Raw genomic sequence first — 24857 nt, 5'->3', positions numbered from 1 at the left:
TCATTTTATTAAAAAAAGCACATTTTCTTTATCCAATCTCCAGTTGATGGGCATTTGGGCTGTTTCCAACTTTTAGTTACCACAAACTGTGGTGCTATGAGCCTGGGTGCACATATATCACTGTGGTATGAGTCTTTTAATTCTTTGGGGAAGATCCCCAGCAGTGGAATAATGGGGTCAAATGGGACTTCCAGTCCTAGTTCTCTGAGGTGTCTCCATATTGATTTCCACAGTGCTTGCACCAGTCTACACTCCCACCAGCAGTGGAGCAGGGTTCCTCTTTCCCCACAGCCCCACCAGCATTTGTTATTGGTTGATTTCATGATAGCAGCCATTCTTTCTGGAGTGAGGTGGAATCTCAGTGTTGTTTTCATTTGCATCTCTTGAATGACCAGTGATGTTGAACAATTTTTCATGTATTTATTTGCTATTCCTACTTCCTTGACTGAGATGTGTCTGTTCATTTCAGATGCCCATTTTCCAATTGGGTCTTTAAATTTGGGAGGTCTGATCTTTTTAAGTTCTTTATAGAGTCGAGATAGTAGACCTCTGTTTGAGGAAAAGCAGGTGAAGATTTTTTTCCCACACTGTGGGTTGTCTCTTCACACTGCTGGTGGTTTCTCTTGCAGTGCAGAAGCTTTTTAATAAGAAGAGATCCCACTTACTGACTGTTTGTGCTAGTTCACGGGAAACTTGAGGTTTTGTTCATAAAATCTTTTCCTACACCGATGTCTTCAAGAGTTCTACCTAACCTCTGTTCCACCTGGTTCAGAGTTTCTATTTTAATATTTAGATCTTTAATTCATTTCGATTTTAGTTTAGTGCATGGTGAGAGATATAGGTCTAGTTTTAATCTTTGGCAAGTTGAACCCCAAATTTTCCAGCACCATATATTAAAGAGGCTATCTTTCCTCCAGTGAGGGTGTTTGGCTCCTTTATCAAAGATAAGATGGCTGAGTGTGTCTGGCATTGTTTGTGCATCTTCTAATCTGTTCCACTGGTCCTCAGGTCTGTTTCTTTGCCAGTACCATACTGTTTTTTATCACAGTAGCTTTGTAGTAGAGTTGCAGGTTGGAGCTTGTGATACCCCCTGCCATGTCTCTGTTACCTAGAATTGCTTTTGCTATTCTGGGTCTCTTCTTGTTCCAAATGAATTTTTGGATTATTTTCTCAAGCTCCATGAAGTATGCTGCTGGGATCTCAACTGGAATTGCATGGAATCTATATAGCAGGTTTGGAAGTACGGCCATTTTCACTATATTAATCATTCCTACCCAGGAGAAGGAGATGTCTGTCCATTTTCTGATATCATCTTCAATCTCTCTTTTCAGAGTGCTATAGTTTTCGGGGAAGAGGTCTTTGATTTCTTTCATTAGGTTGATTCCTAGGTATTTCAGCTTTGTGGATGCTATTGTGAAAGGACTTGTTTGCCCTATTTCTCTCTCAGTGAGTCAGTCATTCATGTATAGGAAAGCTATTGATTTTTGTGTGTTGACCTTGTAACCAGCTACTTGACTGAATTTGGCTATTAAGACTAGAAGACTTTTGGTTGAGTTCTTGGGGTTTTCTATATAGAGTATCATGTCATCTGCAAATGATGACAATTTGACTTCTTCATTTCCTATCTTTATTTCTTTTATTTCTTTCTGTTGCCTAATTGCCATGGCTAGTGTTTCCAAAACTATATTGAACAAGAGTGGCGATAGTGGACATCCTTGTCTTGTTCCTGATTTTAGTGTGAAGGATTTCAGTTTTTGACCATTTAGTATGATATTGGCTGTTGGTTTTTCATAGATGGCTTCTATCAGTTTGAGGTAGAGACCATCTATTCCAATTTTTTGTAGGGTTTTTATCATAAATGCATGTTGGATTCTGTCAAATGCTTTTTCTGTGTCTATGGAGATAATCATATGGTGTTTGTCCTTGGCTCTATTGATATAGTGTATTACATTGATTGATTTGTGTATTTTGAACAATCCCTGCATCCCTGGGATGAATCCCACTTGATCAGGGTGTGTTATCTTCTTGATGATCTTCTGCATTCTATCTGCCAGTGTCTTATTAAGGATTTTTGCATCTATGTTCATTAGTGAGATTGGCCTACAGTTCTCCTTTTCGGTTGGGTCTTTCTCTGCTTTGGGGATCAAGGTGATGCTTGCTTCCAGGAATGAATTTGGGGGTATTGTTTCCCTTTCAATTTCATTGAAGAGTTTAAACAGTAGTGGCAGTAGTTCCTCTCTAAATGTCTTGTAGAATTCAGCAGTGAAGACATGAGGGCCTGCGCTTTTCTTAGTTATTAAATTTTTAATTACATTTTCAATTTCACTGGTTGATATTGGGTTGTTTAGAATTTTTAGGTCTTCTTCGTTCAACTTTGGTAATTCATATGTATCTAGGAATCTGTCCATTTCTTCTGTGTTGTCCATCTTATTGGCGTATAGGTTCTGGAAGTAGGTATTGGTAATCCTCTGGATTTCTGCTGGGTCTGTTGTAATTTCACCCTTTTCATTCCTAATTGCATGGATTTGGGCCTTTTCTTTTCTTTTTCTGATAAGGTTGGCTAAAGGTTTGTCAACTTTGTTGATTCTTTTGAAGAACCAACTCTTGGCTTCATTGATTTTTTTGTATCTTTCTCTTAGTCTCCACTGCATTGATTTCTCCTCTGATCTTTATAATTTCCTCCCTTGTATGAGATTTGGGGTTGTCCTGCTCTTTTTTTTCTAGAAGCTTGAGGTTCAGCATCAGGTTGTTTAAGTGGGCTCGTTCTGTTTTCCTAATATGCATATTCACTGCTATGAATTTTCCTCATAAGACTGCTTTCATTGTGTCCCATAGATTCCGATATGTTGTACTGTCATTGTCATTTACTTGAAGGAACTGTCTGATTTCTTCTTTAATTTCTTCTGTGACCCATTGGTTATTCAGAAGTGTGTTGTTCAATTTTCACGTGTTTATGAAATTTTTTGAGTTTCTTTTGCTATGGATCTCCAATTTCATCACACTATGGTCTGATAATATACAGGGGATAACTTCAATTCCTTTGCACTTACTTAAACATGTTCTGTGGGTGAGTATGTGGTCTCTTTTGGAGAAGGACCCATGTGCAGCTGAGAAGAATGTGTATCCTGATTTTGTGGGGTGGAAGACTCTGTAAACATCTGTTAAGTTCATTTGTTCAAGAGTTCGATTGAGTTCTAGTATTTCATTACTTATTTTTAGTCTAGTTGATCTATTTGTGACAGTGGGGTGTTGAGGTCCCCCACTACAATTGTATCAGTGCATATATGACTTTTCATATCCATTAGTATTTGTTTTATATAGTTGGGTGCACTAGTGTTTGGTGCATAGATATTTATGATTGTCATCTCTTCCTGTTGGATTCTTCCCTTTACAAGGATGTACTGTCCTTCCTCACCTCTCTTAATCAATGTTGATTTGAAATCTACTTGATCTGCAAAGAGGATAGCTACTCCTGCTTTTTTTCAGGTTCCTGTCACATGGAGTATTGTTTTCCGCCCTTTATCTTTCAGTCTATGAGTTTTCTTTTGAATTAAGTGTGTTTCTTTTATGCAGCATATTGTTGGATTTTGCTTCTTGACCCATTCTGCCAGTCTATTTCTTTTGATTGGTGAAATGAGACCATTAACATTGATGGTTATAACTGAAACATATTGACTTGTCATTGCCATGACTTTTTCTTTTTGTTGGGTTCTCCCCCTTTCCATTTAATTTCTTGTCATGCCAGATGGGTTCATTCTGCTTTGCTTCCTGGGGTTGTGATCCTCAATGTCTATTCCTAGGATATTGTGTAAAATTCTGTGGAGTGCTGGTTTGGTATTCACGAAGTTCCTAAGGTGCTCTTTGTCAGGAAAGTATCTTATTTCTCATCCATTTTGAAAGATAGTTTTGCAGGGTACATCAATCTGGGTTGGAGGCTGTTTTCTTTTAGGGCTTGGAATATGTCACTCCAAGCTCTTCTTGCCTTAATGGTTTGTGCTGAGAAGTCTGCTGTGATTCTGATGGGCTTTCCTTTGTATGTGATTTGTTTCTTTTCTCTAACTGCTTGTAGAACTTTGTTCTTCTGTTGAGTTTCTGGAATCTTAACAATTATATACCTATGTGTAGATTTTTTTTGATCAAGGCTATTTAGAGTCCTATATGCCTCATTTATCTGTATGTCAAGTTCTTTTCCCCTGCTTGGGAAGTTTTCTGCCATTACTTCTGCAAAGAGTTTTTTTTATGTCATCTGCACTCTCTCCTATTTCTTCGTTGACTCCAATCAGTCTTATGTTATTCTTCTTTGCATCATCTAGCAGCTGCTGGATTGATTTCTCGTGTTCCCTTATAATTTTGAAACAATTTTTCTTTTCCTGGTCATTATTTGTAATCTCAACTTCTATATCTGAAATTCTGTCCTCTCATTGGCTCATTCTGCTGTGTAGACTTTCAATGGAGTTTCTCATGTCCTGGAAATCTATTTGTATCTGTTTTATGGATTCCATTTGTTTCCTGTGTTGAGATTCCATCATGTTCCTCAGCTCCTCTCTATATTTATTAATCATGTATTCCACTAGGAGCACAATTTCTCCTGTTATCTGAGAAATTATTTCTGATTTCATTTTTTCCAGATCCTCTTTTGTTGCCAGTTCAGTGGGTCCAGGGGGTTGAGTATCAGAGTGTTCCATCTCATTTCCCTTTGGGGTTGCTGTACTTGATCTGGAAGTCTGGTTTTGAGACTTATGTGTCTTCTCATTTCGACTGGGGGCGGGCAGGAGGGGTGCTGTTGGCATCTGCACGGCTCACCTCCTCTGAGCTGGGAGAGGTGAGCCAGGGGCCGGGAGCGGCAGTAGGGATGGTGGCCTGAAAGCCCCTTCCTCTGGGCCGGGAGCAGCGGGACATTTGGCGGCCGGGAACCCTCTTCCTCTGGACCAGGAGCAGTGGGACGGCAGCTCAGAATCCCCTACTTCTGGGCAGGAATTCTTTAAATGCTGAGAAGTTGATTAGCTCCAGTACTGTGGTCTGGAGGTCCGGTGTCCTCTGCATGTCTTTTAGGGTGTATTTTTCCTACCCTGCCATCATTGTGTTTATGCTTTTTTTCAGTAAAGAATTGTTAGAAAATATTTCACATAAGAATTGAGCGTCATGTGTCTGCTTATGGCACAATGCTTCTCTGAGATGAATCTGATAGTTTTTTATTCACTAAAAATTCTTCTCTGAAATAAACTACATACTGAGGTGAAGCCTACTGATATATACTGTAAAAGCAAATGCTACTTAAGAGTTTGAAAATTGTTTACTCCAATTTCTATATCAATATCTCACAAACATTAAGTTAATCAATTAAATAATATATTTATATTTGCTTTAAAAATGTAAAGGATACATGGTTAGGTCCAGAATTAAAGGCAGGCAACCACATTCAGGATGAAAGGTGCCTCTTCCTAGGATGGAACCTTCTTTTAAATGCTGCGGGCATTTAAAAGTGTGTGTGGGCCAGAGGCCAGAAAATATAATATGATCATATTACAGGGTTATAACTGGATGAATCAGAAAATTTCACTGCGGATTTGCACTCTAATTTAATTGGGTAAAATATATTGGTATTTTTTCAAGGGAAGTTTACAGAAGTTGTGGCAGAAGAGGACTTGGTATGTTTTAAAACTCTTTTTTTAAAGAAAAACATGTAGATGAATCATTATTCTAAAGAAACATTACCTAGGTCTCCTAACCACAGAAAAATGTTAACAAAAAATGGACTTTAATGGCCTGATTGGATATTCAGAATTGCAACTCCATTTTTCTTAGCCTGTATGAATGCATTTTTAGCTACTGGTTTGTTAGTCTTTATTTACACACGTGAAAGTTAGAGGCAAGCAACGTGGGTGATTTTTTAAATAAAAATAAGCATAGCTGTGTATTTGGTTAAATAAAAACTTTACCGTTATTACAAAGATGTCATTTTTAAAAAACACATTCCATACTTTTAAAATTAGAATATTATAATAGCTTTAGGAATATTAGAATTCCAACTCACATTTAAGGAATATTTTTTCCCCAAGAAACTCCATGTCAGTTGTAAAGGTGATTTTGATAATATTCCCCATTTTTATTGCTGCAAAAATGCTAACTGTGTAAGACAGGATGTTGATATTTTATTATTTGTAGCTTGTGAAGGAAAAATTGGCCCACAGAAAGGAATCTGTACATTGTCACTTTGCAGAATGTATTGGATTGTGTAATGGATGGAAATCAGGATGGCAGTTAACTCCTAGATGGTACTAAATCCATTTGGACTCATGTTTAACTGTCTCATGCACAAATAATAGACAGCTAGTCAGAGCATACCTACAGTTTTATGTGCACATTTAATTTTTTAAATAAATAGCCTCCCTGTAGATGGATTACTCTGCTACTTCAATAATAGATGTTGTCATGTACTGGTTACCAAATGGTTTATCAAATGGAGGTGAATTGATGACATAGATACTGGGGACTTAATGCTGAAAAAGATCATGCTTCTATCTTTAAGGTGATCACAATTTTAATGTGAGAGGAGACAGGGCAGAGGGAGAGGGAAAGCAGGAGATAGAGGGGTACTGAGAGAGAAACAGAACACACAGTGAGTTCCAGGGATTGAAAGTGTACAAGATATTATAGAAGCCAGGGGGTGAAAGATCACAGGCTCAATAAAAAGTTTACAGAGAAGACCATCTAAATTGAGGCTTCAAAAAAAGTAAAGGGTACATGGTTAGGTCCAGAATTAAAGGAAGGCAGGCCACATTCAAAGACAGAAGGTGATTCTTCCTAGGGATGGAAACTTCTGCTGCTGAGGGCATTTAAAAGTGTGTGGGGGCCAGAGGCCAGAAACGCTAAGTAGGCTGTGATTCAGGGGACAGTACCATACTGAAAACTACTGCTATCAAAACACACCATCTCTCTTGGTTGAAAACCCAGAGGGTAAGAATCTAAGCTAGAAAGATACAAGAAGTACAGAGGTTGGAGAAAATCTAGTCATGCTGAGCTTTCAGGCCTGGCTTCATCCTGAAGGCAAAGGGAAGTTGCTATTAAGAAAAGAAATAATATAATCAGATCTGTATTAGAAATTAAAATGGAAGCAAGCATGAAGGCAAAGAGTTCAAGTAAAGGCTAATAAAATGAGCCTAGCGTGGCCCAAACCAAGATCCTTGGCAACTATATTGCTGCAACAGATAGATAAATTTGTTGGATATTAAAGAGACAGAATTAGTGGGCTTTAAATGTGGTGATCAGAAAAAGGAGGAAATTATAAATGTCCAGGGTTTTTTATGCTATGGTACTTCTGTAGGTAGAAACACCACATTATAGGATGGTAAACACTAAAGGAGTATATTTAAAATTTTTTTTATTAATACATGTTTGCAGTATTTAATGTTTACAGTAGAGTTAGCATATGTACAGAACACATCTTCCTATTTTTGTCTACTTTCCCAAACTCCACCTCAATCCCCTTCTCATCTGAGAAAGATCAATCTCCCTACTTCCTATTATCTTTTACAGTATTTTGCTCTTTATTCATAATTCAAGTTTATCATAAAAGAGAAACCATGCAATATTTAAGCTTGTATATCCAATCTATTTCACTTGCCATTATGTTCTCAAGTTGCATCTATGTTCCTACAAATGACTCAATTTATCTTTATGGCAGGGTAGTATTCCACTGCATATAAATTCCATATTTTCTCTATCCATCTATCCTTTGGTGGACACAAAGGCTGCTTCCAAGATTTAGCTATTATGTATTGTGTTGCTATAAACATGAGTATGCATGTATCACTGTCATAATGATGTCTTTAACTCTTTCAGAAAGATAACTAGAAGGCGAATACCTACATCAAATGGAATTTGTAGTTTTAGTTTTCTAGGTGTACTAGTTTACATTCCTAGCAACAATGTAGAAGGGTTCCTTTTTTCCCCTGCACCCTTTGAGCAGTTGTTACTATCTGATTTCTTGATGATGGCCACTCTTTCTGGAAACTCAATGTTGGTTTAATTTGCATTTCTCTAATAAACACATTAAGAAATACTATCACTGGAAAAGAGTGCATTTAAAGATACAAAGAATGTTTCTACTCTGAATGTATTGAATTTGAAGTGCCTATGAGATATCAAAGTAAAAATATCCAGACAGAAGGCTTATCAAATATAAATCTGTCTACTAAAAAGTAGATTGTGTTGACTATAAAATCTCTCTTATTAATAACTTTCTTTCCCACTCTGAAAGCTATTTCTTTGTATTCTTTCACAGGTATTGGTTCTTTCTGAAAATTTCTTTCAGAAATGCACAATATTTTTTTTTTTGATACTGCGGATTAAACTTGAGACCTTGTGCTTGCAAGGCAGGCAGCGAAACCACTGAGCTAAATCCCCAGTCTGGAAATGCACAATATTATATATAATATTCATTGTACAGTAAAATAAATCAGAATTATGTTGTATCTATCTAAGAGAGAATGATTATGTATTACTGGAAAATTACTCTTCATCCATGCCATGTGGATAAATATTTCTAGATCAGATTATCATCCTTGTAATATATCTTAATGTACAAAAATGGTGTTATGAAAACTGAGCTGTTTCATTCATGTGCTTTTTGATTACCATATCTTTAGATTTCTTTTTAAAAAGGGTAATTATGCATTGGATGGACACTTTTTGTCCAGGCTTTCAGAAGACATGTGATGCAGAAAGAAAATACAAAACCAAAAAACAAAGCAACACATATAGTAGCTAAGTAAAGGAACTGGCCTCTTTATAAACAGGAAGAGCATCCCTACGAAGTCAAAGCAACAGAGACGAGATCAATTCAACATGGCTGAACAGAGGAGGAAGCACACTGGAGCTACTCAGAGAAAATCAACTAAAAGCATAGAAGCTAGCTGGTACCTCTAGTGACAAAAAGGTTAGTGACTGGCAGCAGTGCTGAGGATTGTGAGTGGAACAAGAAGACCCTTCCTGTCCTATGACTGGTCTGAGAGAAGAACTTGGACAATGGACATGGCTGGGACCAGTGGCCCAAGCATCCTTGGGTAGTAGGGACAAGGAGTGGGAAATTACCACTCCCCTGCCCTGTGACCAGCTGCACAAGCACCCTTTGGCCAGAAGTTAGCACTTCTTCTGACTTGCAACAAGCAGCATGATCAGCCTTGGGCTTCAGCAGCAGGACAAGGAGGGCAGCTCGAGAGTAGAGCAAGCAGTGTGGAAAAGCAGAGACTGTGCAAGGTCCGTCAGGTGCCAACTGTACACTAGGCTGAGAGAAGCCTCGGGTTGTCTCTGTCTGAGGGTGCCACAGCAACTGGGACAGCAATGCACAGACAAACAGGGTGAGGAGAGGTAGGTGGGTCATCCAAAAAGCTGCTGGCTAAAACTGGCCCCAGCCCCCACATCTGGAGGCCAAGATCAACCCCGCATTCACACTATTATTACTGCAGTCATGGCAGGGTTACCTAGCACAGATTTGGGCTCTGGCCTGAACACTACCACAGAACTGTGGGCACCAAAAGAATTTTTTTCCTGTTTTTCTCTTCGGTTATTAGTTTGTTTCATTTTCTTTTTTTCTGTCAGTTTTTTTTTGGCGGGGGGGGGGGCATATGGAATTGAAAGGGAAGCAACTCTCCCAAAGTCATTCCTAGAAGCAAGGTATTACCCTGATACCAAAACCTCAGAAGGGTCAAACCAAAAAGAGAACTTCAGGCCAATCTTTCTAATGAACATAGATGCAAAAATCCTCAATAAGACACTGGCAAACATAATGCAGCAAATCAGCGAGAAAATTCTGCACCATGACCAAGTAGGATTCATACCAGTGATGGAAGGATGGTCTAACACATGCAAATCAATAAATGTAATTCACCATATTAACACAGCCAAGGACAAAAATCATATGAACATCTCAATAGATGCAGAAAAAGCACCTGACAAAGTCCAACACCCATTCAGGATAAAAACACTACAGAAAATTGGAATAGATGATCTTTATCTCAACCGGATAAAAGCCATCTATGACAAACCAACAGCCAACATTATATTAAATGGACAAAAACTGAAAGCTTTTACTCCAAAATCAGGAATAAGACAAGGATGTCCACTGTCACCACTCCTCTTCAATATAGTTCTAGAAACATAAGCCAGAGGAATTAGACAAGAGAAAGACAAGGAATAAAGATAGAAAAGGAAGAACTATCTTTGTTTGCAGATGACATGATACTCTACATAGATGGTCCCCAAAACTCCACCAAGAGAGTTCTAGATTTAAAAACCAAATTCAGTAGCATAGCAAAATACAAAGTCAACACTCAAAAATCAATAGCATTCCTGTACACAAATAACAAACTTAGTGAGACAGAAATTAGGGAAATCACACCTTTCACAATACCACTGAAAAAAATGAAATACTTAGGAATCAACCTAACAAAGGAAGTAAAAGATCTTTATACTGAAAACTACTCTGAAAAAGGAGATCAAAGAGGCTATCAGAAAATGGAAAGACATCCCTTGCTCATGGCTAAGAAGAACTAGCATAGTCAAAATGGCCATACTCCCAAAATTCTTACACAGATTTAACGCAATCCCAATCAAAATACCAATAGTATACCTCACAGAACTAGAGAAAACATTCCTGAAATTCATTTGGAACCAAAAGAGACCTACAATAGCAAAATCAATTCTGGACAACAAAAGTAAGGCAGGGAGCAAAACAATCTGTGACTAAAAATCATACTACAGAGCTACTGTGATAAAACAGCATGGTACTAACAGAAAAATAGACCCAAGGATCAATGCAGCAGAATAGAAGATGCAGAAACAACCCCAAACACACTTAGTCACCTTATTTTCGACAAAGGGGCCAAATACTTTCACTGGAAGAAAGGCAGTCCCTTTAATAAATGGTGCTGGAAAAACTGGCTTTCCATATTCTGCAGGCTAAAACTAGACCCATGTCTCTTCACCATGCACTAAACTAAAATCAAAGTGGATCAAAGATCTAAATATTAAAACAGAAACACTAAATCTTCTGGAAGACAGAATAGGTAGAACTCTTGAAGACATAGGTGGAGGCAAAGACTTTGTGAACAAAACCCCCAACACATGGAAAATATTACAAAGAATCAACAACTGCGATCTCATTTTATTAAAAAGCTTTTGCACAGCAAAAGAAACCAACCACCAACAGAGTGAAAAGACAACCCACAGAGTGGGAAACAATTTTTGCCAGCCGTTCCTCAGACAAAAGACTAATATCTAGAATATAAAAAAACTGAAAAAATTCAACCCCCCTGAAATTTAAAGACCCAATGCAAAAATGAGCATCTGAGATGAATACAATACTTCTCAGATGAAGAAGTAGAAACAGCAAATAAATATATGAAAAAATGTTCAACATCACTAGTCATTTGAGAGATGCAAATTAAAACAACACTGAGATTCCATCTCACTTCAGAAAGAATGACTATTGTGAAGAAATCAACCAATATCAAATGCTGGCGGGGCTGTGAGGAAAAAAGGAACCCTTCTACACTGTTGGTGGGAGTGCAGACTGGTGGAACCACTGTGAAAATCAGTGCGGAGATTCTTCAAAAAAAACTAGGACTACAGGTTCTATTTGACTCAGCTTCTCGGTATCTTCCTGAAAAAAGCATACCACAGTGCTATATGCACACCCATGTTCATAGCAGCACAGTTTGTAATAGCTAAATCTTGGAAACAACCCAAATGCCTATCAACTGATGAATGGATAAAGATGTAGTTTTTTTTTAATACAATGGAGTACTATTCAGCCATAAAAGATAAATGAGACATTAATAGCTAAATGAATGTACCTAGAGGATATACTCTTAGGTGAAATAAATCGGACACGTGTAAATACTGCATTGTTTCTCTGGTGTAAGAAACTGGAAGTTTAAATGAGGACCGAAATATATAATAGATATTTTGAAATGGAAGAAAATGCTCAAATCAGAAGGGGTACAAGGGAGGAAGGAGAGGGAAAGGAAGGAAGGGAAAATGAAAAAATGAGGAAATAAAAGGATAAAATGGAAACAAAGCTCTTATAAATAAGTGGAAGCAAGGTAGGAGGGGCAGGGAATGGGAAAAAATAAAACTCAAGTTATATCATGTACAGGTACAAATTCCACACAATGAATGTGATCATTATTTATATCTAAACTCTTCCAATAAACTTAATTAATGATAAAAAACAATAAAGCAACAGTGCTAAGCTCAGCTTGGTATTATCAAGCTTTCTCTTTCTAAAGATCCCACCAACTGAGAGGAAACAGCAAAGGTCACTGGCTAGGTTGGAGACTTCTGAAAATCTGAGCTATGAAACATTCACAGATATGCCCAAGAAAATATTAATGATAAAATTTTAATGTAATCACCAATCTGCCTGATTATGGGGGAAACAAGTCCATCTGTTAGTAAGTCTCACAAAAAAAGTGACTAATCATGTGAACTCCACAAACTTGCTCCCAGCTTGCCAGAAATAATCTTACTTCTGCAATTTTAATGAGTTTGTAGCAGCAGAAATCAGGACCCTTCATCTAAACTAGATTATAAATTAATTCTAGTCTCAGTATTAGCAGCATATGTGCTTAGCAGGGAGCTCAAATAAACAGTAATGTCCAGTGAAACTTTGCTATGACATGTGTTTGTTCAGAGCTAAACTTGGAATAACTTCTGACTGTTTTGGTCCTATTTCTTAACCAAAGGTGTCATTTGATAAAGACCTGAAGAGCCTCTGTCCAGAGGGTGATTCAGTGGGCTTCGCCTAGAATTCAGTATCTGCAGTGACAGAATGTAAAACTGAGGTGACTCAAAGCACTGCCCACCTCAAAACAGCTGGACAGAATCATTCTGAGTTATCAGAGGGAACTTACAGGTAATGTTGTTAACGTTCGTGGAGATATTGACCTTTAGTTAATGACCTTATTTTAATAAAGACACAGGATGCTACTTTTGGAGCACATTTTTTTTTTTTTTTTTGGTACCAGGGATCCAACTCTGGTCCTTGTGCTTGAGCAGCAGGCGGTGAAACCACTGAGCTAAATCCCCGGCCCTGGAGCACAATTTTTAAATGTAGTAGATGACATGTCACATTTTGATATCCATAAACTTATAGTCATAACGAATAAATATTTTTCACATTATTTTTCTAGACATCTACCCTATTTAAAATCGAAATAGCACAGGGCATAAGAATAAAAAAAACAGAAGACTTCATCTCCAACATTTTGGCAGAACTACATAAGATCTAAAAAAAATTTTCCACTTGAAATTATTAAAATTTTTGAAGATTTTTATGAGAATTTGCCAAATTCAGTATCATCCAAATGTTGCCATCTGCCAGCAAAGCTATATTATAGCAAAAAGAGGAAAATTAAACATTAGAACACAGTGAGAATTTTAGAGGCTTGCTTCAGGTAAAATTTTGCTATTTTATGAGCCAAAAGACTTCTAATCTTTGCGAACTAAATCCATTTTGCATTTTATATAATAAGAAAATCTGAGCCAGTAATACAAAAGTATTACTTGTCTAAGAATTGATTAATAATTTTTATTTCTTTCACCACACTTAACATCTCTGTGGTTTGTTTGGCAGTCTTGAGTTAATGAAGTTCTTTCTGAGAAGAAAACATGAAAAAGAGGTTTGCTTTTCCAATTCCTTAATGTCATGCCAATATCTTTGCTGCAATGTTTCTACAGCCTACTGTTTTAATTTGGAAGATATGTAAGTACAAAAAAAATACGCTTAAGTTTACATAAACATATTCTTTCCTTAAAACAAATCAAAATTTAAGGAAAATATTGTTAAATCTTTTAGGTAAAAGGTTTCCTATATGTAAACATTTTTTCTTCAACTTTCACAAGAAAGGAGAAATCATGAACAATGAGTCTTACTCTGCAAAAGTTACCTGATAAGGTGACAATATCTAAGACTCCCTTCTAAGCAAGAAGGCTCGCAATTTTTAAAAAAGTACTAAAAATAATAAACTGGTCACTAACCTTACTAAATAACTCAATGATATAAATGAAATACAGGAAATATATTTACTACTGTGGACATAGTAATAAAAATCCCTTAGTAAGAGAAAAGTGTCATTTAGATGGTTTGAACTAAAAGTTTCTGCATATATATGAATTACAACTTATGTATATATCAAATAATTCTATAGTACATAAATCAGAATCCTTACCAAACTGAAGGAAAAAACAGTATCCAGTTTTTTAAAATGAGAATTATCCCATTTGAATGAATAAGAAATGTGTAGCATATATTTAAAATAAATTTCACTTGCAAAGAATGTCAGTATCTTATTATGGCCACTTCAACCAACTTTCATACAATTACTCAACTGAAAAAATTACATAATATGTATACAAATACATACTATAGATCTTTAAAAATAAACACATTTTATATGAGGAAGCATATACTACAGATATTTTAAAAATAAACATTTTTCTAGAATGAATACAAACACTGAATGTAATACATTATATTATACTATAGTAAAAGTGCTAATAAAAAAGCGTTCTGAGATCAACAAAGTACAAAATTTCTTTACAAAGTCGATTTGGTCTTAAGGCATTAATCAGAGTTCACATGCAGAGAAAAGCCAGGGCATACACCATGTGTATGAGTACAGAGGCCTGAGAAAGGATGGCATTTTGGGCTCCCACTCTGCTTAGATCTCAAACTTACCAAGGCCCACTGAATACACTGATTTAGAAAAACAGCTTCCTGTATTCTCTTCTTACCACTGATGGCCTGTAAAGAGTTTTGTAATGTTTTGGTTGCTGTTTGTTTCTCAAAGATTTACATGCTTGTTTCCTGTGTTTAGAGGTTGGTCCTTACTGTAAAAGTGTTGCAAAGTGTGGTGGAATCCTTAAGGGTGGAGCCTACTGAATGACATTAGGTCATTGATTGCCTGCTGCAGGAACTGATGTAGTTCTCCTAACACATGGTCAGTTTTTAGGAGCGGGGGTCATTATAAAGGAGCAAGCCTGGAACTTACCCAGCTTCTCTGGTTTCATGTCTTACCATGTGACTTCTCCTTCTTGCACATGCTCCCACTATGATGTTGTGTACCCATGATGGGATACAGTGGGGGTAAGGCTGGGGTAAAGGTTTACTAGAACAAGCTTCATACTATTTGCATATTCAGGTCCCCAAACTGAATAAATAAACCTCTTTTCTATATAGATTTCCCAGACTCAGTCATTTCACTATAGCTGCAGATAATGGATTAATAATAGGTTCCAAGATACTTTCATAAACTCTTTCAGATTTCCCAATATCTAAAAGAATCCCGATATAAGGCTGCATTTGATTTAGTATCATCCTTTCCTCTGTGGTTCTACAAACCCCAGTGTGAGGCCTCATCTGCCTTTCAACTCCAAAGGAAATGGCTGAGCGTCCTGTGCATAATGTATTAACACGGTGCCAACACAGAAGACATGGCTGCAAAGTTACCACTAACAACTGTAGGGTGCTCTGATGCACAGAGCTAGAGATCTTTTGACAGGTGCATTTTAGCGAAGCAAATATAAATCTTCTATGACATCAACTGAGAAACAAAATGAATGTCAATAGTAAATATATGACAAGAATGTTTTCCTTCATAACTAACATTAGGACATTATTCATGCTGAAAACCACCTCTGTTTGATTGAAAGTAATTCAGACCTTTGAAAAATTGTTTACCAAATAAATATTATATGACAGTAAAAGTGTTCACATAAAAAAAATCTTAGGATGCTAGGGACAAAATTCTTATTTCCCTTTATAAAATAATATTATTTCATGTAGTTGAAAGCACTCAATCCTTCACCTAAATGAGTCTCCCCCTAGAAACTGTCCGGATTTAAAAATAGAATGCCTAAAGTAGAAAAATGAACACACAAATATAGAAATATATGTGAGGACACTAAACAAATGTTAAAAGAGCATATAGGGAGAAGTGCAGAACAATGTGGTTGAATATTCCTACACATATTACCTCAATCAACAAAATAACCATGCGGTAGGTAATAGTGTTTCCATTTTACTAGTAAGGAATCAAACTCAATGAGATTTAAGAACTAGCCATGATAACACAGCTAATCTGTGAAAAGGATGGGATTTATTTTCTAGTATGTTTCATTATTTTCCTCAAATCCATGTGTCCTGATAACTATCTATAATTAGTCTGATATTAATACTTTCAAATTTTGAAATGTTTTATAATTACATATTTTTATTAGTACATGCTTATAGTAAATAATGATACTTATTGTGGGACATTTGTACCTATATATAGCACATCTTAATTCTTTATGTTGCTTTTCCCTTCCATCCCTTTTTGTACCCTCCAATTCTTGATCCTCTCTTCATTTGAAAAAAAGTATTTCCTATTTTGTTTCTTTTTGAGACAGTCTAGCTCTGTAATTCAGTCTGGCCCCAAACTCGCAGCAATTCTCCTGCCTCAGCCACATGATGGCTGAGATTACAGGCATGCACCAACATGTCCAGCTTCTAGTTCCATTTTTTTCTTCAATTATCTTTTCAAAATCGTTTTCCCCTTCCTTTCTTCCCTTCTTTCATCTCATTCCCATCTCCTACTTCCTTTTATCTTTTTTTTGCTCTTTATTTATAATTTAGTTTTCTCATATAATAGAAACCGTGCAATATTTAAACTTCTGTGTCTGATATATTTCAATCAATATTATGATCTCAAGGTGCATGAATTTACCTATAAAAGCCTCAAGTTTATCTTTCATTATGGCACAGTTCTACTGAACTGTGTATAGGTACCTTTTCTTTATCCATTCATCTTTTGATGTACATATAGGGTACTCCAAGATTTAGCTATTACAAACTGTGCTGGGTATGTATGTATTGCTGTAATATGATGACTTTAACTCCTTCAAGAAGATTCCTAGAAGGAGAATAGGTGGGTCAAGTAGAATTTCTATTTTTAGTTTTTTGAGAAATCTCCATCGTGATCTCCATAGTTGTTATACTAGTTTTATTCCCATCAATAATGAAGAAGGGTTCCTTTCTCACAACCTCCCCAGCATTGGTTATTATTTGATTTCTTGATGATAGCCATTCTTTCCGGAGTAAGACGGCATTTCAGTGTTGTTTTAATTTGAATTTCTCTAAAAGCTGGTGATGTTGAATATTTTTTTCATGTATTTATTGGCCATCAGTACTTCCAAGAAGTGTCTATTCATTTCACTTGCCCATTTGTTTTTATTGGTTCATTTATTTTGGGGAGTATTTTGAATTCTTTATATATTCTAGATGTTAGTCCTCTGTAAGGAATAGCTGGGGAAAATTCTTTTTCTCATTCGGCAGGTTCTCTTTTCACTCTCTCGGTGGTTTCTTTTGGCATGCAGAAGCTTTTTAATTTGGTATGATCCTATTTGTTGACTCTGCGTATTATTTCTTGTGCAACTGATGCTCTGTTCGGAAAATCCTTGCCTGTGTCTATGTTTCTAAGAATTTTACCTATTTTATCTTCCAGCAGATCATTTGTTTTAACATTTACATGTCTGGTGCATAATGATTTTTGTTCAGAACATGGCGATATATCAGCATGCAGACACCCAGTTTTCCCAGTATCCTTTATTTTTTTTTTCCTTAAATTCTTTCATTGATACATTTTAGGTGTACAGTACGTTAACATTTATCATTGGGTGCTTGTACCTGTACATGATGTATCTTGGTTCTTATTTTTCTCCCCATTACCTGTGCGTCCTTCACCCCTTCCACCCCTTCCCTATTTACAAAGACTTCGTTTCCATTTTTTTGCTTTTCTCATAATTTTTCCTTTCCCTTCTTTCCTTTCCCCTTCCCCTCTGACCACCCCTACCCCTTTGGACTTCTCCTATTTCAAATTATCAATTATTCGTTTTAATCATTTCAATCCTTATTTACACTTTCAGTTTCTCACAATAGAGAAACTATTTGGTATTGACATATGTGTGTCCTATTTATTTCACTTAAGAGTATGGCCTCAATATGTATCCATTTAGCTATAAATGACTCTAGTTTTCCATTCTTTATGGCTGAGTAGTACTCCATTTTATAAAAAGCCCTACATCTTCTTTATCCAGTTTCCACTTGATGGGCACTTGGGCTGGTTCCAAGCTTCTGCTATTACAAACTGTGCCACTATAAACATGGGATCACATATATCGCTGTGTGGTATGATTCTTTTAATTTTGGGGGGGAAGATACCCAGCAGGGGAATAGCTGGGTCTAATGGGACCTCTAGCCCTAGTTCTTTGAGGTATCTCCATACTGATTTCCATAGTGGCTGTACCAGTCTGCACTCCCACCAACACTGGAGAAATGTTCCTTTCTCCCCACACAACCGCCAGCATTTGTTATTGGTTGATTTCATGATAGCAACCATTCTTTCTGGGGTGAGATGGAATCTCAGTGTTGTTTTCATCTGCATCTCTCGAATGACCAGTGATGTTGAACATTTTTTCATATGTTTATTTGCTGCTTTTACTTCTTTGTGTGAGAAATGTCTGTTCATTTCAGATGCCCATTTTTGAATTGGGTCTTTGAATTTGAGGGGTCTGATATTTTTGAGTTCTTTATATATTCTAGATAGTAACCCTCTGTCTAAGGTACAGCTGCTAAATCTTTTTTCTCACATTGTAGGTTGTCTCTTATCTCTGTTGGAGGTTTCTCTTGCAGTGCAGAAGCTTTTTAATAAGATGAGATCCCAGTCGTTGATTCTGTCTGCTAGTTCCTGTGCTACTGAGGTTTTGTTCATGAAGTCTTTTCCTATGCCAATGTCTTCAAGATTTCTACCTAACTTATCTTCCACCAAGTTTAATGTTTCTGTCTTAATATTTAGATCTTTAATCCACTTCGATCTTACTTTAGTGCATGATAATAGGTATGGGTTTAAGTTTTAATCTGTGGCAGGTTGAAATCCAGTTTTTCCAACACCATTTATGAAAAAGGTTATCTTTCCTCCAATGACGGTGGTTGGCTCCTTTGTCAAAGATGAGGTGGCTGAGTATGTCTGAAGTTGTTTCTGCATCTTCTAATCTATTTCACTGATCCTCAGGTCTGTTTCTTTGCCAGTACCATGCTGTTTTTATCACAGTAGCTTTGGAGCATAGTTTCAAATTGGGGATTGTGATACCCCAGCCATGTCTCCATTGTCTAGAATTGCTTTTGCTATTCTAGGTCTCTTCTGGTTCCAAGTGAATTTTTGGATTGGTTTCTCTAGTTCTGTGAAGTATATTACTGGAATTTCAATCGGCATTGCTTTGAATCTATATAGTAGTGTTGGAGTATGGCCATTTCCACTATATTGGTTCTTCCTACCCAGGTACAAGGGATGTCTTTCCATTTTCTACTATCCTCCGTCATCTCCTTTTTCAGAGTGCTGTAGTTTTCAGTATAGAGGTATTTTGCTTCCTTTGTTAGGCTGATTCCTAGATATTTCATTTTTTGGGGATGCTACTGTAAAAGGAATTGTTTCCCTAATTTCTCTCTCAGTGACTCTGTTATTTGTGTATAAGAAGGCTACTTTTTTTTTGAGTGTTGACCTTGCATCCAGGTACTCTGCTGAGTCTGTCAATTAAGTCTAGAAGTCTTCTTCTGGTGGAGTTTTTGGGTCTTCTATGTAAAGTATCATATCATCAGCAAATAATGACAGTTTAACTTCTTCTTTTCCTATCTTTATTCCTTTTGTTTCTTTTCCTTTTCTTACTGCTGTGGCTGTTTCCAGAACTATATTGAACAGGAGTGGTGATAGTGGGCATCCCTGTCTTGTTCCTGATTTTAGCATGAAAGTTTTCAATTTTTGACCATTTAGTATGATGCTGGCTATTGGTTTTTCATAGATAGCCTTAATCAAGTTAAGATAAAGACTTTCTATTCCAATTTTCTGTAGAGTTTTTATCATAAATGGGTGCTAGATGTTGTCGAATGCTTTTTCTGCATCTATTGAGATGATCATATGGTTTTTGTCCTTGACTCTGTTAATATAGTGTATTACATTTATTGATTTACGAATGTTGAACCATCCTTGCATCCCTGGGATAAATCCAACTTGGTCAGGGTATATGATCTTGATGACCCTTTGTATTCTGTTTCCAGTATCTTGTTGAGGATTTTTGCATCTATGTTCATTAGGGAGATTGGCCTGTAGTTCTCTTTTTGGGTTGGGTCTTTCCCTGGTTTTGGAATCAAAGTAATACTTGCTTCTAGGAACGAATTTGGAAGTATTGCTTCCCTTTCAATTTCCTTGATGAGTTTAAAGAGCAATGGCATTAGTTCTTCTTTAAATGTCTTGTAAAATTCAGCAGTGAAGCCATCCGGACCTGGGCTTTTCTTTGTTGGTAAATATTTTATTACACTTTCAATTTCACTCATTGTAATTGGGGTGTTTGGAATTTCTATATCTTCTTCATTTAACTTTGGCAATTCATATGTATCTAGGAATCTGCCCATTTCTTCTGTGTTTTCCATTTTATTGGAGTAGAGGATCTCAAAGTAGGTATTGATGATCCTCTGGATTTCTGTTGGATCTGTTGTGACTTCACCTTTTTCATTCTTAATTGCATGTATTTGTGCCTTTTCTTTCCTTTTTTTGATAAGGCTGGCTAAAGGTTTATCGATTATATTTGTTCTTTCAAAAAACCAACTCTTTGATTCATTGATTTTTTTGTATTGTTCTCTTAGTCTCCATTGCATTGATTTCTGCCCTGATCTTTATAATTTCCTCTCTTGTACGAGCTTTGGATTCGTTATGCTCTTCTTCTTCTAGGAGCTTGAGGTTCTGCATTAGGTTATTTATCTGTGTTTCTCTGTTTTCCTAATATGGGCATTCACTGCTATGAATTTCCCATGTAGAACTGCTTTCCTTGTGTCCCATAGATTCCTGTATGTTGTACTGGCATTTTTATTTACTTGTAGAAACTGTTTAATTTCTTTTTTAATTACTTCTGTGACCCATTGGTTGTTCAAGAGGGTGTTATTCAGTTTCCATGTGTTTGTTGGGGTTTTGCGGTTTCTTATGTTATTGATCTCCAATTTTATTGCACTATGGTCTGATAATATACAGGGGTTAACTTCAATTCTTTTACATTTACTTAGACATGTCCTATGAGCTGGCATGTGGTCTATTCTAGAGAATGACCCATGTGCAGCCGAAAAGAATGTGTATTCCAATTTTGTGGGGTAGAACACTCTGTAAACATCTATTAAGTCCATTTGTTCAGTAGCTTGGTTCAGTTCTAGAATTTCCTTGTTCACTTTTTGTCTAGATGATCTGTCTATTTGTGATAGTGGGGTATTGAGGTCCCCCACTACAATTGTGTTAGTGCTTATTTGGTTTTTCATGTCTAATGGGGGCATTTGTATTTGGTACATATATATTTAGGATTGTCATCTCTTCCTCTTGGATTGTTCCCTTCACAAGGATGTAGTGACCATCTTTGTCTCTCTTAATTAGTTTTGGTTTGAAATCTACTTTGTCTGCAAATAAGATTGCTACCCCTGCTTTCTTCTGGGTTCCTGTGGCATACAGAACTGTTCTCCATCCTTTTACTTTCAGTCTATGAGTTTCTTTTTGAGATAGGTGTGTTTCTTGTATACAGCATATTGTTGCATTTTCCTTTTTAATCCATTCTGCCAATCTATTTCTTTTGATTGGTGAATTGAGGCCATTAACATTGAGGGTTATAATTGATAGATATTGATTTATCCTTGTCATGTTTTACTTTTGTTGGCTCTTTTATTTTTTCCCTCTTTGCTTTTAGTGTCTTACCTTGCCTGGTGGCTTTCCTCTGTTGGGCCTCATGGAGTTGTGCCCTTCATTGCTTTTTTCTAGGATATTGTTTAGAATTGCTTGGAGTGCTGGTTTGGTGTTCATGAAATTTCTCAGGTGTTCTTTGTCATGGAAGTATCTAATTTCCCCATCAATTTTGAAAGATAATTTTGCAGGATACAACAGTCTGGGTTGGAAGTTATTTTCTTTTAGGGCTTGAAATACTTCACTCCAAGCTCTCCTTGGTTTGAGGGTTTGTCTTGAGAAGTCTGCTGTGATTCTGATGGGCTTTCCTTTGTAGGTGATTTGTTTCTTTTCTCTAACTGCTTGTAGGATTTTGTTTTTCTGTTGGGTTTCTGGGATACTGACTATTATATGTCTAGATGTAGATATTTTGAACATGGCTAGTTGGAATTCTATATGCCTCACTTATCTGTATGACCAATTCTCTACCTCTGTCTGGGAAGTTTTCCACTACTACTTCTGTGAACAGTTGTTTTATGTCAATTGTACTTTCTCCTGTTTTTTCATGGACTCCTATCAGTCTTACGTTATTCTTCTTTGCATCGTCTAGCAGTTGTTGGATTGATTTCTCATGGTCCCTTACTATTTTTAAGAAATCTCTATTTTCATGGTCTCTAACTGCAATCCTGTCTTCTATATCTGATATTCTATCTTCAGATTCCCTTAATCTGCTGTGGATACTTTCAATGGAGTTTTTGATCTCCTGAATATCTGTTTGAATCTGTTTCGTGGATTCCATTTCTTTCTTATGTTGGGTGATCATGGTTTCCATTTCTTTCTTATGTTGGGTATTCATGGCTTCCAGCATGTTTCTGAGCTCATCTATTTTTTTTATCTGTTTCTCTTCTAGATCCTCTAATCATGTCTTTCACTCTGCTCACCATCTCTGTAGATGTCTGGGAGATTATTTCTGTTTTGAATTTTTCTAGAGCCTCATTCATCTATTTTGTTATTTCCTGTGCTATCAGTTCAGGGTATCCAGGTGGTTGATTATGGGACTTTTCCATCTCATTTCTCCCAGGATTTACCCTTGGTGGGGTGGAAGCCTGAGTTTGTGCCTTGCTTAAATGTCTTCTCATTTTTGTTTTTGGTACTGTCTTTGGTTTAATTCCTGGGTTGATAGTTTGAAATTGCTTATTGTAGGTTTCTTTGTTGCTTGTAATTAGAACCCTTATGGAATGATTGCTTCTCAGAGGTGTCTTCCAGATATAGCTGGTCTTTAAGATTTGAGTCTCTAATGACTCTAAGGCTATCTCATTTTCCTTATACTAGGAAGGTTCATTGACTAGATCAATAACAACACCTTAGCCCAAGTGATACAATCAGCAACACCACTGCATCAAGTACATCTTCAAAAATGACATTTTGTGGTAGTTATTAATCTATCACCTTTAGCTGTGTAAATTAAATCAAGATCGACAAACAACCCAACATATAGTGAATAAACTCTTCAATATAACAACTTTACCCTTTGGGATGAGGAGTTAGAAGGGGTTGGGGAGGGACAGACAGATGGGAGGAAGGGTAGGAGAAGGTTAGCAGTGTGGCCAGAGGACACAGTGAGAAGGAAAAAGAGAATGATAGGAAAATACAGAAGAACTCCAAATGAGGACCAAAACAGGGACTAAAAGGGAAGACGAACAATGTGGGAGAGCAAGAAAGTGAGTGTAAGAGAGAAAGAAAGGAAAGAGAAAAGAAAGAAGAAACGGGAAGAAAAAAAAAGGAGAGAAAAACAAATATTTGCAAAGACTAGGAAAATAAATTACAGATAAGAGGAGCAAAAGAAAAGAGAAAAAAAACAAATGAATAATACTTATTTTGGGAATAAAAAATAACAATGAAGATGAAGGGCCTCTTTCAGGGTATGTCTCTGCTGTCACAATAGACAACGTGGGTAGCAGTGTGCAGATATGTCAATGAGTCTCAGCAAGCTAGTCACAGACCCATGAGATTCAGGCAGATTTCTGGCTGCAAGTCCCAAGTTGAGCTCCCTGTCCTCCTGTAGGATTGAACTCTGCAGAGTTGTATGGCAGGTTCCAGCTGCCCTTCCCCTGAAGGTAGTCCCAGTCCTGATGGGAGGTGAAGATGACTCCAACTTACCCAGTACAGAGATCTGGTGGTCCGGTGTCCTCTGCGTCTTTGTAGTGTGGAACCAGGTGGCTGTACAGAGAAGAGGCCAGAGGAGCAGGTTGTGGGGAGGGTGTCCAGTGGATTGCTGCCAGGGCCACTCGCAACCTTGGTAAGATGTCCGCAGACCTGCCTATCTGCAGCAGGCTGATTTGGTGTGTTCCGCACTACTCGTGACCTTGGTACGGCATCTGCAGACCTGCCTGTCTGCAGCGGGCTGATTCGGCGTGTTCCGCACAACTTGCGACCTTCTGTCATAATATATTTTAATGAATGGTCATGGTTTACTGATTACACTGTAATAATCTATATCAAATATATATGTTTATGAAAATTGTTATTTCTCTGCTCATAATATAAAAAAGGTCTGTATACCACATGTAAGTACTAATACAAAATTTTTCAAAAATATAAACTGTTTTTCAGTCATTTAGAAGACTTGAATAAACCCTTCATAAGCTTTGCTCAAAGCAAAGCAGAAACCATCTAACACACAAAAGGATTTATTTCACCATCAATCAATTACTGTCTCAAAATTTACAATGATATTTTCTTTTTGCATCATATTCTCAAGGTATTTCCATTCTGGGACAAGAAACACCACAGTAAGAGTATGTCTGGTGAGAGGTGCACCTTTCTTTCATAAAGAGGGAGAAGGGCAACTGTGAAAGGGAAGCTGAGAAGGAGAACTTGCTTATAGCAGGCTCTTTCCTAGACAGAAGAGCTTTAAGAAGGAGTAATTACAGAACCAGAGGAGTCACATGTCAATGTATTGAAACTATCCTTGTGTCTATGCATTTCTCAAAAAGTGCTGTTTATCAAGGTGGTTTCACATCTCATGTGTTTCCCATGGGATTTCTAGAAAAACAGGCACTATGGGGT

General features: G+C 36.9%; 1 protein-coding gene across 26 annotated transcripts in view; it reads right to left on the bottom strand.

Annotated features, from left to right (window-relative positions):
• The window catches only part of Cadps2 (calcium dependent secretion activator 2), a 557170-nt gene that overhangs the window by 294662 nt on the left and 237651 nt on the right, over nucleotides 1-24857 (bottom strand). For 18 of the 26 annotated variants that reach the window (XR_015448631.1, XR_015448632.1, XR_015448633.1 and 15 more), the window contains one exon: nucleotides 23949-24008. The exons of the other annotated variants lie outside the window; for them this stretch is intronic. Coding sequence is in view for 14 of the 18 variants with exons in the window: in XM_087204426.1 (XP_087060552.1) it covers nucleotides 23949-24008 (60 nt within the window). In the remaining 4 variants the exon portion in view is untranslated. The remainder of the gene's footprint in view (nucleotides 1-23948; nucleotides 24009-24857) is intronic. 26 annotated transcript variants of the gene reach the window in all.

Source organism: Heterocephalus glaber, unplaced genomic scaffold (genome assembly GCF_053883595.1).
Source record: "Heterocephalus glaber isolate CG9 unplaced genomic scaffold, H.glaber_assembly_v1.0 deba00000546, whole genome shotgun sequence".
Taxonomy (NCBI): Eukaryota; Metazoa; Chordata; class Mammalia; order Rodentia; family Bathyergidae; genus Heterocephalus; species Heterocephalus glaber.
Note: the sequence above shows the minus strand (reverse complement) of the source record. Positions and strands in the feature narration are given on the sequence as shown.